Source organism: Caretta caretta, chromosome 24, assembly GCF_965140235.1.
Source record: "Caretta caretta isolate rCarCar2 chromosome 24, rCarCar1.hap1, whole genome shotgun sequence".
In the NCBI taxonomy this organism is placed as follows: domain Eukaryota; kingdom Metazoa; phylum Chordata; order Testudines; family Cheloniidae; genus Caretta; species Caretta caretta.
In genome coordinates, this window is record NC_134229.1 from 4581819 (window position 1) to 4595168 (window position 13350).

General features: G+C 56.8%; 1 protein-coding gene across 1 annotated transcript; it reads right to left on the reverse strand.

Annotated features, from left to right (window-relative positions):
- Positions 1 to 543: 543 nt before the first annotated feature.
- LOC125625812 (dnaJ homolog subfamily A member 1) lies at positions 544 to 12366 on the reverse strand. The gene is made up of 8 exons (XM_048828333.2): positions 12309 to 12366; positions 7676 to 7824; positions 7405 to 7594; positions 5694 to 5798; positions 4070 to 4297; positions 3719 to 3949; positions 2828 to 2928; positions 544 to 2036 (listed from the first exon to the last, which is right to left on the reverse strand). The coding sequence occupies exons 2-8, from the start codon at positions 7805 to 7807 to the stop codon at positions 1809 to 1811; spliced, it is 1215 nt and encodes a 404-aa protein (XP_048684290.1). The 5' UTR covers positions 7808 to 7824; positions 12309 to 12366; the 3' UTR covers positions 544 to 1808.
- Positions 12367 to 13350: the final 984 nt, after the last annotated feature.

Consider the following 13350-nt stretch of genomic DNA (forward strand, 5'->3'; position numbering starts at 1 on the left):
TTCACTCCTCTCCCAGCCCATGAACCTCAGCATGCGGCCTTCAGGACCCATTCCTTAACCACCTCTAACAGGTCAGCAAAAAGGTGGCAGCACAAATCAGCGTTCAGCAATAATGAGTAGCAGACTGGCACTCGACCGCCCCACTGGGGCGGACGCATTAACCTGGGAGTGACGGGCAGCGGCTGAGCCCCTAGCTACGGTACCTGGCACGGGCGATAAGTAAGCTCAACGGTATTTGCATTGGTTGAGCTGACTGGAGAGACCCAAGGTGAACCAGCAGAATGCACCACGACCCAGACGGGCGAGAAAGGAAGGCAATTAAAACCAAGAAGCTTCAAGCTCAGTGGTTTGAGCATTGGCCTGCTAAACCCAGGGTTGTGAGTTCAATCCTTAGGGGGCCATTTAGGGATCTGGGGCAAAAATTGGGGATTGGTCCTGCTTTGAGCAGGGGGTTGGACTAGATGACCTCCTGAGGTCCCTTCCAACCCTGATAGTCTATGATTCTAAGAGCCCTCTCCGTCCAATTAAAAGAAAAAGCAACCCTTGAAAGAAACAGCTGAGCGATGCTTTATTCTGGGATAGCGCATAGCTCAGGACTACCAGTAGATGGCACTACAAGCCCCAAACGCCTGTGGGCAGGACTGATTCTTCATTGCCCTACGCCTGGTGCACTTATTTACACCGGTTCTGATCCAGCAGCATTTTGCACCAACTGTGCGCTGGTGTAAACAACAACAGGGCAGGGCAACTGGGAATCAAGCCCTGGGATTTCAGTGCTACCGACAGGATCGGCGGTAGAGGTCTGCGAAGCAGACCCAGGCGCCTCATACTAGATCTTGGCCCCGAGACCTCCTACCGGGCAGATCTGATTCCAGGTTCGGGATTATTTGTAGCTAAGTGCCACGGACTCCTCAGAAATCTTTCCACATTCGGTTGCTCGCTAAGGGAACGCGAGGCAATGGAAAACCCAAGTGGATAGACGTGTCTTTGCGAAGCTGCTGGCGTTGTCCTAGCGGAGGAAAAGTGGCTTTGTTTAATAAGTCCCTGTTATTCCCTCCCCGGGAAAACAGCCCCTTTCGCTTAAATGTGCAACAGAAGATCTCGAGAGCGAGCGCGCGCGTCTTTGCAGCTGAGGCGGGGAAGCCGGACAGTCCACCCAAAGCAGAGGAGGAAGCAAAACTCCTGGGGCAGGTCGCGAAACTGCACGAAGCTTTAGTGCAAAAACGGCACGTTGACTAGAGCCGGTCAATTTCCCATGGGGCTGAGTGGAGAATCTGGAAGGGGTTTAAACCCAAGGACCTGATTCTCGAGGACACTAAGGTTCTTTGTTGCCGCTCCGGCTGCACAGAAAGGGCCCGCCTGTGGGCCCGGGGTACAATTACTCCCACTTTAAGGCCTCCTTATTGTGTCCTAAAGGGGCTTCGGTGTGAATGAGATTCAGGCCCTGAGAGCGACAGCTGTGAATGATCCCTGTAGACATTGATCCTGATGCATTGTGCCCAGGGACCCTTTTACACCACTACGCTCCTCAGAGGCGGTAACTACTGTGAGCTGGATCCTAAGCCCTTGAGTACGTGCTGGCAGGATGTGGGATGCGAGGAACTCCCGTGCTGAGCCTTCTCCCACCGCAGGGGCTCAGTGGCGCCCCCCAGGGAGCGACCGAGCTAGGCCGGAGCTATGCTAGTTCCGCCGAACTGGACCGCTGGCAGCGTTAACTATTTACATCCCTGAACTGCACGACCTTCCGAACCACCCCCCTCGCCCCACCCCACCCCCCCGCTCCAGGGTGGGGGAGGCCGCCCAGGGGGCTACGACGTGTGGCACTGGACGTGCGGGCGTGAGGCCTCCTCGAAGTCGTCTTCGTGGTAGGCCTCGCCGGCGTGGGGCTGCCACCAGTGTCCCGGCTGGGAGAAGTAGTCGCTCAGTTCCACCTCCTTCATGTCCTCCGTCGCCATGACCTCTGCTTGGGGTGGGAAGAAAGTGCGGAGCTGGCGGAGATGGTCGGGGGAGAGCCAGCCTGGCTCTGGGAATCTCACCTGGGGGACGCAAAGCGAGATGTGGAAGGACATCCAGGACCGAGGGCCCATGCTGCAGGGAGGGTGGGAAACTCCCTGACAGCAAGAGCGGACATCAACATCACCCCAAAAGCCCCAGCTCCCCTCGCATCCTCCCTCCTGATGGAAACGACCCCCTGAATGAGTCAATGAACCCACCAAGTGTCCACCTAAAAGCCACGTCCACAACCAAAGCGCTGAAGTCGGGAGGCAGCAGGTGACTCATAAGCCTCTTATGTGAACCGGGCACTAGAGGGAGAGAGAGAGTGACAGGGGCTATAGCCCACTGTCCTCACCGGTCTCCTACCTAACCCAGAGACATTGCAGCTCTGCCCAGCCCCGATTGCTTCTCTGATCTTCCCTCTAACTTGGCTATGCCCTGCTTCTCCCCAGATGCTCGGAACGGATGGCTCCTTCCAGGCATGGCTCTGGATCCCAGATCCACAGAGGGAGGGGCTAATCACTGATACAGAGCCCATGAAAGGCTGGTGGCTGCTTGGTAAGAGTCGTCAGAGCTGGGAACAGATCCCTGATCCCCAGGCCCTGCATCTCAGCCCCCAGACAGGAGGCAAAGCCCTCTCAAATCTGGATGGGGTTTGCTGGGCGTCTCTTTGGGGTGGCCGGTCATTTCATTGCTACGGAGCTCAGGGACGGACAGAGTCCTCAGCTGGTGTAAGCCGGCACGGGACCAACACCGGGGCTCGGGCCACTGACACCCCAGCTGGGGCTCAGCCCCATGGGCTCCCTTGGAAGGTGCCTGCCCCGCCCCTCACCTGGAAGTGTATGATGAGCCGGCCCTTCTGGGCGGGGCTTCTGTAGATGGGCATGCCCTCGTTGGGGACGCACTTCACGGATCCTGGCCGGATGACGTCACCTGAGCGGGCGGGGTGAAAGAGAGCCAGGCGGTTTCAGCCCCTGTGCAGGACGCTGGCTTGGAAACCCCACATGCCTGGAGCCTCGCAGGCTTGGGACAGCTCCCTGCATGGCCCCTGGCTTGCTGGGCTCCAGCCAGTGTCGCCCTAAGGATAGCGAGCCCACAGGACCGCATCACAGTCACACCTTGGCATGCTGTGACCGAGAGGTGCCAGGGAGATGCCCAGAATGAGACATTCAAGGGGTTGGGGAGTTTGGGGAGGTCCCTAGATGAGTCTCTCACAATGGTCTGCGTGGTGGGGGGCTCCCTGCTGCAGGGCTTTGCTTGACTGACCTTCAAAAGAGGCATCTTTTAGATCCAACATGTGTTGGGGTAGTGGCCATCCCTGGGCTAGCAAGGGGCTGTCTACAGGGTATATTATTGATTCCCTGTGGTTGCCTTTAATCTGAGCCACGTGACCAGATGTCATGGTGATGGGCACACAAACAAATAAAGGTCGGGTCTGTCCAGAGCGGGTGGATATCACCCTCATGCTACAGGTAGGGAAACTGAGACACCGTGAGGGGAAGTGGCTTACCCAAGGTCACACAGCAGGTCAGTGGCAGAGGTGGGAATAGAACCCAGGAGTCCTGGTGTCCAGTCCCCCCTGCTCTAAACCACTAGACCCCACACCTCTCCCAGACTTGGGAACAGAACCCAGGAGTCCTGGTGTCCAGTCCCCACTGCTCTAACCACTCCCCTCCCAGGAATAGAACCCAGGAGTCCTGACAGCTCCAGGTTGCCGACTCACCGTGCTGTGAGGAGACGAGCAGGGTCCTGTTGTCCAGAGTGTGGACAACTTGCCTGAAGCCACAGAGAGCGTCCACCAGGCTGATTTCCTTTCGAAGGACCAGGTTGTTGCCGATGCGCTGGAAGACAGGGTGCTCCTTCTGATCCAGGATGATGACCACGTCCCCAGGCTCTAGGCCGGGCACCTGGTCCCCTTCCTCATGGAATGTGATCCTCTGCCCGTCCTGCATGCCTGCAAAATCAACACTGATAAGCTGGCGCCCTGGATCACCCCACAGGCTAGTTGTCAAAGTTCCTGTCCTGCATCCCCAGACTCAACCCTCCCTCAATCCAGACAGCACACTGGCCTCACCTCTGTCCAGGTGGACATTCAGGATCTTCTTCTCCCGCACCACCCGTCTGCCGTTGCAGGTCAGGCAGCGATCGAGGGGCCGGACCCACTCGCCCTGGCCCTGGCACTGCGAGCACATGGTCTGGATCTGCTGGATCATGCTGGGCCCCAACTGGTGGATGTGAAACTCCATGCCAGTGCCGTGGCACTTGGGGCACCTGCTGTCGACGCCTTCCCGGACCCCGCAGCCTGCGGACAAGGGAGGAGAGACAAGACAGAGGGCGTCAGTGCAGGCCTGGGGGCTCCCTGGGCGGCGGAGACACAATGCAGAGCTACACAGCAGCAGCTTCGGGGTGAAGCTCCTGCATCGTCTCCAGCTTACATCCCCTCATGGGCAGGGTAAATGGACACATGGAACAGACGGATGGGACGCACCAGCCAGGGATCTCAGAGCTCTTGGCGGAGGAGAGAAGGGGTGGAGCAAAATCCTCATCCCCATTGCCCGGCAATGCCCATCTGGTGCAGTGATTTTGGCAGAGCTGGGATAGAACCCAGAAGCCCTGACTCCCAGTCCTCTGCTCTAACCATTAGCCCCCACTCCCCACCCGGACCCAGGAACAGAACCTAGGAGTCCTGATTCTCAGCTCCCTGATCTAATCACAAGCTCCCACTTCTCTGACCCAGGAAGAGAACCCTGGAGTCCTGACTGCCAGGCCTTTCCTGCTCTAATCACTAGGTCACACTCCCCTCCTGGAGCCAGGAACAGAACCTGAGTCTTGACTCCCAGTCCTTTGCTCTGGCCCCTGGACCAAGCTCTCTCTCCATACACCCACAGCGGAGTCTCCATAATCTGGGGGTGAAACTCAGTGGGAAGCAGCCTAGACAGGGTTGCACTTGAGTGAGTGTGGCATCATGCCCCCTAGCCCTGCCCCCAATTACAGCCCCACCCCCAAATTCAGGTCACTCCTGGTGCTGTGCCAGAGGGAGCTTTGACATGAACATGGGAAGGAGGAAGTCCCAAGAGGCTCCGCCCTTCCTTCTTCTCATTGGCTGGAGATTGGAGGGGCGGAGTTATGCTTCCCACCTCACTTTTTGCATTTAAATAAGATGCAGGGCCCTAGACTAGGGTTACCATACGTCCATATTTTCCCGGACATGTCCAGCTTTTTGATTCTTAAATTGCCGTCCGGGACGAATTTTTAAATATCTAAAAACGTCCAGGATTTTACCGTTATTATTTTTCCCCAAAAAAGAGTTGATTATTCAAGAAAGAGGGTGAACGTTGACCATTCGAGAAAGAAAGTGAATGCTGATCTCTCGAGAGAGTGCCCGCTTTTTCTCCCTAGCTCCCAGGGCTTGTGCCGCGGAACAGCTGTTTTGTGCGGCTGGGAGGGACGGGGGAGGAGGGGGAACGTGGCGCACTCAGGGGTGGAGGCGGGGCTGGGGCGGGGATTTGGGGAAGGGGTCCAATGGGGCAGGGAGGGGGCAGAGTTGGGGCAGGGACTTTGGAGAAGGGGTTGGAATGGGGGCGGGGAAGGGATGGCTGGAGGGGCACGAGCAAATCCCCCCCTTCCCCCCCCCGTGAACTGTCCTCTTTTTTGAATGTTCAAATATGGTAACCCTGCCCTAGACCTGGTTCACTCACCATTGCACTTGCTGCAGATGATGTTCTTCTGCAGGGACAGCTTTCGGGTGGTGCCGTTGTACAGATCCTCCAGGGTCACCGACAGCGGATGCACCACTGTCTTTCCTGACCACAGGACAGAGAGAGATCAGACTCTGATCAAGGACCACCCCCATGTCCCACAGGGACAGCAGTCTCCCCGCACCTCAAGCCATCTCCACAGTGCCTTAGAAAAGCTTTACAAGCTAAATACATACAGGGAATGCTTTGCCCAACCCAGAAAGGCAGTCACCTCTGAGGTGGAGAATAGCAGCTGTTCAACAGCAAAGAGCAATGCTGCGCAGGGATTACCCACCCAGCAGTGAAATGCAGCCACCTCTGGGGATGGAACATGGCAGCCGTTGAACAGCTATATAATGTCATGCAAGAGGACAGTATCAAAACCGTCCTGTCACAGTTACAGAACCCTCTCCAGTCTCTCTGAGTTCACGCCTACAGGTGACAGACCTCTTCCACTCTTGGACCGTGTACCTGGGCTACAGCCCCATGACCAACCCTGATAGCAGGCCTGGCTGGGTTTGTCCCCTGCAGTCCTTCCCTTCGGGAGCCAGTCAATACAGAGACCAGACAACTTTCTTAAAACAAAGAATTGTTCAATCTTAACAGCAAAGCAGGAGAGAGAGAGAGAGAGAGAGAGGATTTTAACCCAATGAAGAGTCAATCTGCAGTCAATCCATTTTCCTCCAAGGCTTATCAGCCCCTGGAAACTGAGGCTGGCTCAGTCGCTTTGCAGGGCCCGTGTCTCTATCTTGGCCTGTTCTCCAAACAACTCACTGGCAACGGCCCCTCCTCCACTCCCTGCTCTCTAGACCTGTCAGTTCCCAGCCTTCGCGACACAGCTGGGTAACTTCAGCATCTTCACGATTACTAGCGCGGGTTTTGTTTCTTGGCTTCCTGCTTGCCGGCTGGGGTTTGATCTGGAACCCCTGTTCCCTACCATGGTTCCCAACAACGCTGCTATTAAGCAGACCCACCTATGCACCCAGTAAACATACCGGTGTTGTCATACAGTAATCATTTCCCATGGTCAGGTCACATGGTATTTATACATTAATACAGAGTGGCCCCTTCTCCTTCACACCCTGTAGTTAAGTGAAAGCCCCAGGGGAATTTAGAGAGTCAGGATGTAATTATCTGAGTGGGAATTTGGACAGCAGCCCGGGGCTAACCTCCCTCCAGCTCCTGGCTATAGGGCTGTAATGAATAGGAGGGGCTAGGGCCTCATTTGTAAAGGGGTCACCCCTGGCAACACAGCGCCCCCTAGAGCTACGCGGAGGGACCGGTTCTGTGAGAATTCCTGGGGAAGAGAGCCCTCCGCTGACTTGCCAACGCCTCTCTAGGCAGCATCCCGGTTTAATGCAGGACCAGATCACAACCCAAAGTGGCTGTGGGGAGGCCTCACTGCCTAAGACCCCCCCAGCTCAGCAGAATGAATCCGGACTCACTTATCTTTCTTAGGTTTCCTTCAGCAGGGACAATACACAACATCAGTGCAGCCTCTTGCTGCAGGACCTGAGCCTCCGGGGACCTCCCAGAGCCAGATCCCCACCGTTTCCCTTGAACACCTGTCCCTCCCAGCTCAGAAAGACCTGAGGGCTTAACCCTGATCTCTTGCATGGGATCCCATGCAATCAGCACCAAGCCCTGTGTCCCAGCAATCCATCCCAGGTACCTCTCCTCTCCGGCCGGCCAGGCATCCGTACCCCTCCTCCGAAGAACATGTTGAATATGTCCATCGGGGACCCAAATCCTCCTCGGCCTCCCGTGCAGCCTTCTTTCATGGCCCGCTCCCCGCCCCGGTCATACAGTGACCTCTTTTGGGTGTCGGACAGCACCTCGTAGGCTTGTGAGATCTGCTTGAACTGGGGAAGGGGAGAGGGTTAGAGACGCCGCGTGTTCCAGCGGGCGGGCGGCGCAAAGGGGTCGCTACCCTCTCTACCTACCCGCTCTCCTTCGCTGGGGTTCTTGTCGGGATGGTATTTCAGCGCCAGCCGCCGGTACGCTCGCTTGATCTCGTCCAAGGTGGCGCCTGGCTTGACGCCCAAGAGGTCGTAGTAGCCCGTTTCTTTCACCATCTTTCCCCTCTGATGCGCTGGTGGAGGAGGAGAAAGCGGGTTCAGAGCGGGCCCCCTGCCAATCCAGCTCTGCACATAGGCACTGGCTCCCCCACACTGCCGCACCCAGTCGCGCTCTGAGATGGCAGACTATATACCAGCTCAAGAAACCTGTAGGCCCCAACACTGCAGTACCTGAACGCCTCAAAATCTTTAACCCATGAGGCAGGGCTGTGCTATTATCCCCATCGTACTGATGGGGAAAGTGAGGTACAGAGAGGCTAAGGGACTCACTCAAGGAAGTCTGTGGCAAAGCTGGGAACTGAACCCAGGACTCCCAAGTCCTAGGTTACTGCCCTAGGCAGAGGACAGACCCGCAAATGGGACTCTAGGGCTAGTGGCAGGATCAAGAGCCCTGGAGGCTGGAGTCCTCTGTTTATCCAGACAGCAGGACATGCTCTCCCTGCCCTCCAGTGGATCTGCTGTCACTGCTGGGCCAAACCCAAGTGGCCCTGCAACCCCACATGGAACGACCCCAGAGTGGGAAGCTGGGTCCAGCCCTACAGAACAGGAGCTGAGCCACCATTGCGGGTTCACTCTGGCCTCCACCCATGGCCTCCCCGCAGCAGTCATTTACTTGGGAAGAGAGGGGAGCCTCAGTTTCAGATTTTGCCCCCAAAAACCTCTCTGCATCCCTGCTTCTGGCCTTGAAATCTACCAATGAATACCAGTGGCAATGGTGGTTTTGGCAACATGGATACCTGCCCACTGGGAACTATGGTAAGTCCCTCTCCGAATTTCCTGCCTACACGAGCCACCAGGCAGGAATGCCTTTTCAATTACTAGGGACCAGGGCTAATTAAGGTTGGGTTATCTAAAGGCAAAAGGCTCCATACCCTGTTACCAGCCCAGCTAGTCCCTGTCCTTGGCAATATGCTGGAAACAGACAGCATCTGCTGCCCTATGGACTATTGCAGCCTGTGTCTTTAAGCACTGGGGTGTGGCGTTTTAAGTGTGACCAAGGCTCAGAATGGGGACATCCCTCCCTTTTGTGTTCCCCTATTTAATCCCTCCCCTGCAAACCAGGGCTGCTAAGCCTGTTTAGTGCCTACGTCCAGACTGCCAGTGGAATAGAAAAGGTCCTTGGCTCAGGTAATTAAAAAAGCGGACCACCGTGACTATTAGCAGCAGATTGGCCCAAGTCAGCTGCGCTCGCAGCACCATGAAGGAGCAATGCAGCTGACCCTGGGCACTGGAAAATCCACTGCGATTATGTTACCAAAGGGGGATGAATAACACAGCACTGGCAAACTTTGTTGCCTGATTCTGTAAGGAGCTGAATGCCTCCCGATGGGGGACAAGCACCCTCAGCTGCTCCGGAAGTCCACAGGCGCTGAGGGTGCTCAATAGCTCCCAGGAGATGCTCAGCTGCTGGCAGGCTCAGACCCTAGATTGGGTGCACTGCTTCTGGACCCGCTCCCAGAGTTCAGGTCAGACAGAAACCAGCTTTGACCGAGTTTGTGGGATTCCTAGATCTGTGCCCTTGTTACAGATCCCCGGCCCAGGATGCCTGAGAAGGCAGAGGGCACAGTGTAAATTACACGTCCACTAGCTTGGACAGGGTAAGTCTGAAGCCAGCGTGATCTGTTCCCTTGACCCGCACCCCCATCCAATTCACACAACGCATTCCCAAGCTCACGCCCTTATCCCAAAGGCTGCAGCAGGAACCTTGGTTTGGACCAATTTAAACCGGCTTGGCACCAGCGCAGTCTTCCAAGTCCACGTGAAGCCCCCTCCCTAGTAGGGTTAGACCCTTGCCAACTTCAGCCATTTTGAAACACAGTTTAAAGGGCAAAGAGACTGCAGCACGGGCTACAAGCTTCCTTCCACAACAACGGGGGCCAGATGTTGGAAGATTCACCACAGACAGGTTAAACTGGCTTGCCTGGGACTAGGTATGAATGATGGTGAGGCTGCAGGATCAACGCCCTGGTGACGGGCCCGGCAATCCTCAGTTGTCGGCAGTTTCAGCAGGGTGCTGTCCCTGGACCCTGCTGGGGTGTAACTGCCTCGGGCTAGCAGAGGACTAATAAAATCAAAGCTCCACCATCCTCCACTTGCTGGTAAGAGTTTACTCTTTTCTCCTCACTCCAGAGCCTCTTGTCCACTGCAAGTGGGGAGGGTCTTCACTACTGTACCCCTCCACCCCAGCCTCTGTTTTTAGGGTTCCCTTCCTCCACGAATAGCTACCACACCTCTGCTGCTCCTCAGGGCTCTTCTGGGCAGCAGCAAATCCAGATCACCCACACAGGGCTCTGAACAGCAGTTGTGAAAGTGACCGGAATCTTGTTAATTACAGGGTCAGCAGAGCTCCCAGCCACAACTGGGAGAGGCCTGTCTGCAGATTCAGGCTTTGTTCACACTTGGGTGATTTCTCTTTGTAACTTTAAGGGCTGGAAAAGTCTGTTCAAATGAAAGCAGAGGGTGTTGTGCAGATGCTGCTGGGGACAGCACCTTCAGCTCAGGGGGGTGGGGCTTTTTCAAGATAACACTGGTAGTATTTTAGGACAGCTCTGCCAACAGGTGCTCGGAGACGAAGGTGCTGAGGGCCACATAAGAACCTAAATAGAATAGAACACCCCTCTCGCTCCACAACAGAGACCCTGAATACCTGCAGCACAGAGCTAGCCCTGCAGAAAGTACAGTGGGCCCAGCAGCACACAAGAGTTCAACCAGGCCAGGCCAGGCCAGAATTTGGGGCTGGGGCTGGGCCTCCCCCCTGCATACCACTGTAGAGGAGTCTATGAGCTTGACTTCACTGCGGCATTAGCTCGAGCATCACCCCCAACCTGATGCCCATCCACACACAAAGATCTTTTGCTCGAGTTAAGTGGTGTTTTAAACCCATGCTAGCTGGCCCAGCGGGGTGGGTACTTGAAGCGGGAGTAAAAAGAAAAGGAGTACTTGTGGCACCTTAGAGACTAACCAATTTATTTGAGCATGAGCTTTCGTGAGCTACAGCTCACTTCCTCATGCTCAAATAAATTGGTTAGTCTCTAAGGTGCCACAAGTACTCCTTTTCTTTTTGCGAATACAGACTAACACGGCTGTTCCTCTGAAGCGGGAGTGGTGCTGATGAAGTGGGGACTCTGTTCTGTTCAAGTTATTTCACAGTGCGGCTGCTCTCACTTGAGCTAGGCTCACTCACGGTGGTGCAAACCCCGATATGGACCCCCTTATATCGGTTTAAAACTGGCTACGTCAGTTTAACTCACACATGTAAATCTACCAACAGAAGCGAAACCAATAAGAGATAGTTTGCAGGCAGTTACACCGGTTTAACTAAATCTGTTTAAAAATGCCACTTTAATTAAACAGGGGCAACTGTGTGCCTAGTCCAGGCCTTATTCTAGTTTCAAATGGAAGCGACACCACAGCACAAAAGCATTTCTCAATTGGCAGTGTCAGCAGAGAGCGCAAGGGCAAGGCAGGGCAGGGGTCACGGGCGAGATGCTAGCAGGACGGCATTGGAAAGCGCGTCCTGGTGCCAGCAATACTGCATCGTTTCTGGGGATGAACGAAAGATCCCAGTTTCCAGGGCTGTCAACTCAGAGGGAAGTTCACTAACTCCAGCGAACTCTGCAGTGGGTACTTCAGAGGCTCTGAGAGACAGGGCCCAAGCCCCCGTGGATTTAGGGTCGGGGGGCGGGGAGGCACTGGTGAAGAATGAATCTTCTAGCCAAACGGAGCAGGGGCAGCGCCAATCAGCCCCATCCCTGACGCTGGAAGGCGAACGGGGCGCTCGGTCCCCGTGGCCCATTCGGACATTGGCCTCTCTGCTCAGGGTGCCAACAGGAAGGTGATGGTGTCCCACCCCGCAGCACCTGGGGCAGGGTGGGGCTGCCCTACCTCTCCCAGCCGCCCTTAGCATGGGGTGCTGATCTCTGGGGTGACACAGTACACAGCCCTGACCCTACCTCGGGGTGGGGGGCGGCTGGACCCTGGGATGGGGGAGGGACTCCGGCATCTAGGGACTGGCCATATCAATCTCTGGGGTGGGGGAGGAACCTAGGGGACTGTCTGGGATTTTCCCCAACAGGGTAACAGCCCCTGGGGTGGGGAAAGGACCCAGGCGTCCGGGAAGGGTGTAAATCCATGGGGTGGGGGAATGTCGGGGGGGGGAGGAATCCCACGGGGGAAGGACCCAGGCGTCCGGGGAGGGCTACTCGGGGATCGCAGACCTGGGAGGGGAGGGACCCAGGCGTCCGGGGGGCGGGGAAGGGACCTAGGCATCACGACGGGGGGGAGGGGGGGACCGACGATGTGCAGGGGGGGAAGGGACCCAGGCGTCCGGGGAGGGCTACTCGGGGATCGCAGACCAGGCAGGGGAGGGACCCAGGCGTCCGAGGGGGGGGAGGGACCCAGGAGTCCGAGGGGGGCTACCCGGGGGCCGCAGTCCATGACGGGGTGGGGGGAAAGGACCCAGGCATCCGAGAACCCCCCCCCCCCGTAACTCACCCACCTTCAGTCTTCAGCTTCTTCCACCCTTCTCTGTCCGAACTCTCTGGAAGCCCGGACACGCCCCCTCCCCACCTATTGGCTGCAGCCCAGCCCCCAGACCCGCCCCTCACGGCGCCCGCATCGCCCATTGGCTCGAGTTCCACCCGAGCTCCGCCCCCAGGAAGGGGACGGCCCCGCCCCCTCTCCTCCCAGCCACCCATTGGCTGGCGTTCCGGCTGGGCTCCCACCTCCCTCCCCCTCCCTGCAGGGAGCGTGTGACCCCGCCTTCTCCCTTCCCTGATTGGCTGCCGGGCTGGCCTCTCGCACTGCCGCATGCGCCCTAGCCACTGGATGCAGCCACGCCCCTCCAGCGGCATGAGCTGCTCTGATTGGTGAGACTGCTGGCAAGGCTCCGCCAATCGCATGGAAGGATGGCAATTTCAAACTCTTGACTGGAGCAGGGGGCGTGGGAAGGAGGGGGAGGGGGCGGGGGAAGGGAAAGGGGAGGGGAGGGGGAGGAGGAAGGGAAAGGAGAGGGGAGGGGAGGGGGAGGAGGAAGGGAAAGGAGAGGAAGGGGAGGGGAAGAAGAGGGGGGAGGAAGGGGAGGGTGAGGGGAAAGGAGAGGGAGGGGGAAGGGAGGAAGAAGAGGGGAAAAGGGGAGGGGGAGAGAGGAATGGGGTGGGAAAGGGGGATGGGGAAGGTTCAGGCCAGGGCTCTCCTAGGCTTCCCACAGGCTTTACTCTGGCCGGTTAAATGTCATTGCCCAAGCCCCTCTCTGCGCCCTGTCTTTCTCTTGTTGGGGGCGTTCCCTGGTTGCTGATTTCATGGTGATCCGATAGCTGAAGGATCCTGAAATTGTGAGCACAGCAAACGCAGAACGAAGCGGTCCCAATGGCTGTAACGTCCCGCAGCCCAGGAGAGGCGATGAACAGCCAAGATCCAAAAAAAGGAAGGTGTGGAACTAGACAGCTGCCCCCATAGTTAGTTTTTATACTTACATAGTTAACAGTGAAACTCACTGCCACAAGATATAAAAGGCTAAGTCTTCAGCAGGATTTTTTTAA

Coding starts and splice junctions, on each gene's coding strand:
- LOC125625812 (XM_048828333.2), bottom strand. CDS start 7,807: ATGGTGAAAGAAACGGGCTACTACGACCTCTTGGGCGTCAAGCCAGGC. Junction 5,799..7,404: donor TGGCCGGCCGGAGAGGAGAG/GTACCTGGGATG, acceptor TCCTGTGGTCAG/GAAAGACAGTGGTGCATCCG. Junction 3,950..4,069: donor GAATGTCCACCTGGACAGAG/GTGAGGCCAGTG, acceptor TTGATTTTGCAG/GCATGCAGGACGGGCAGAGG.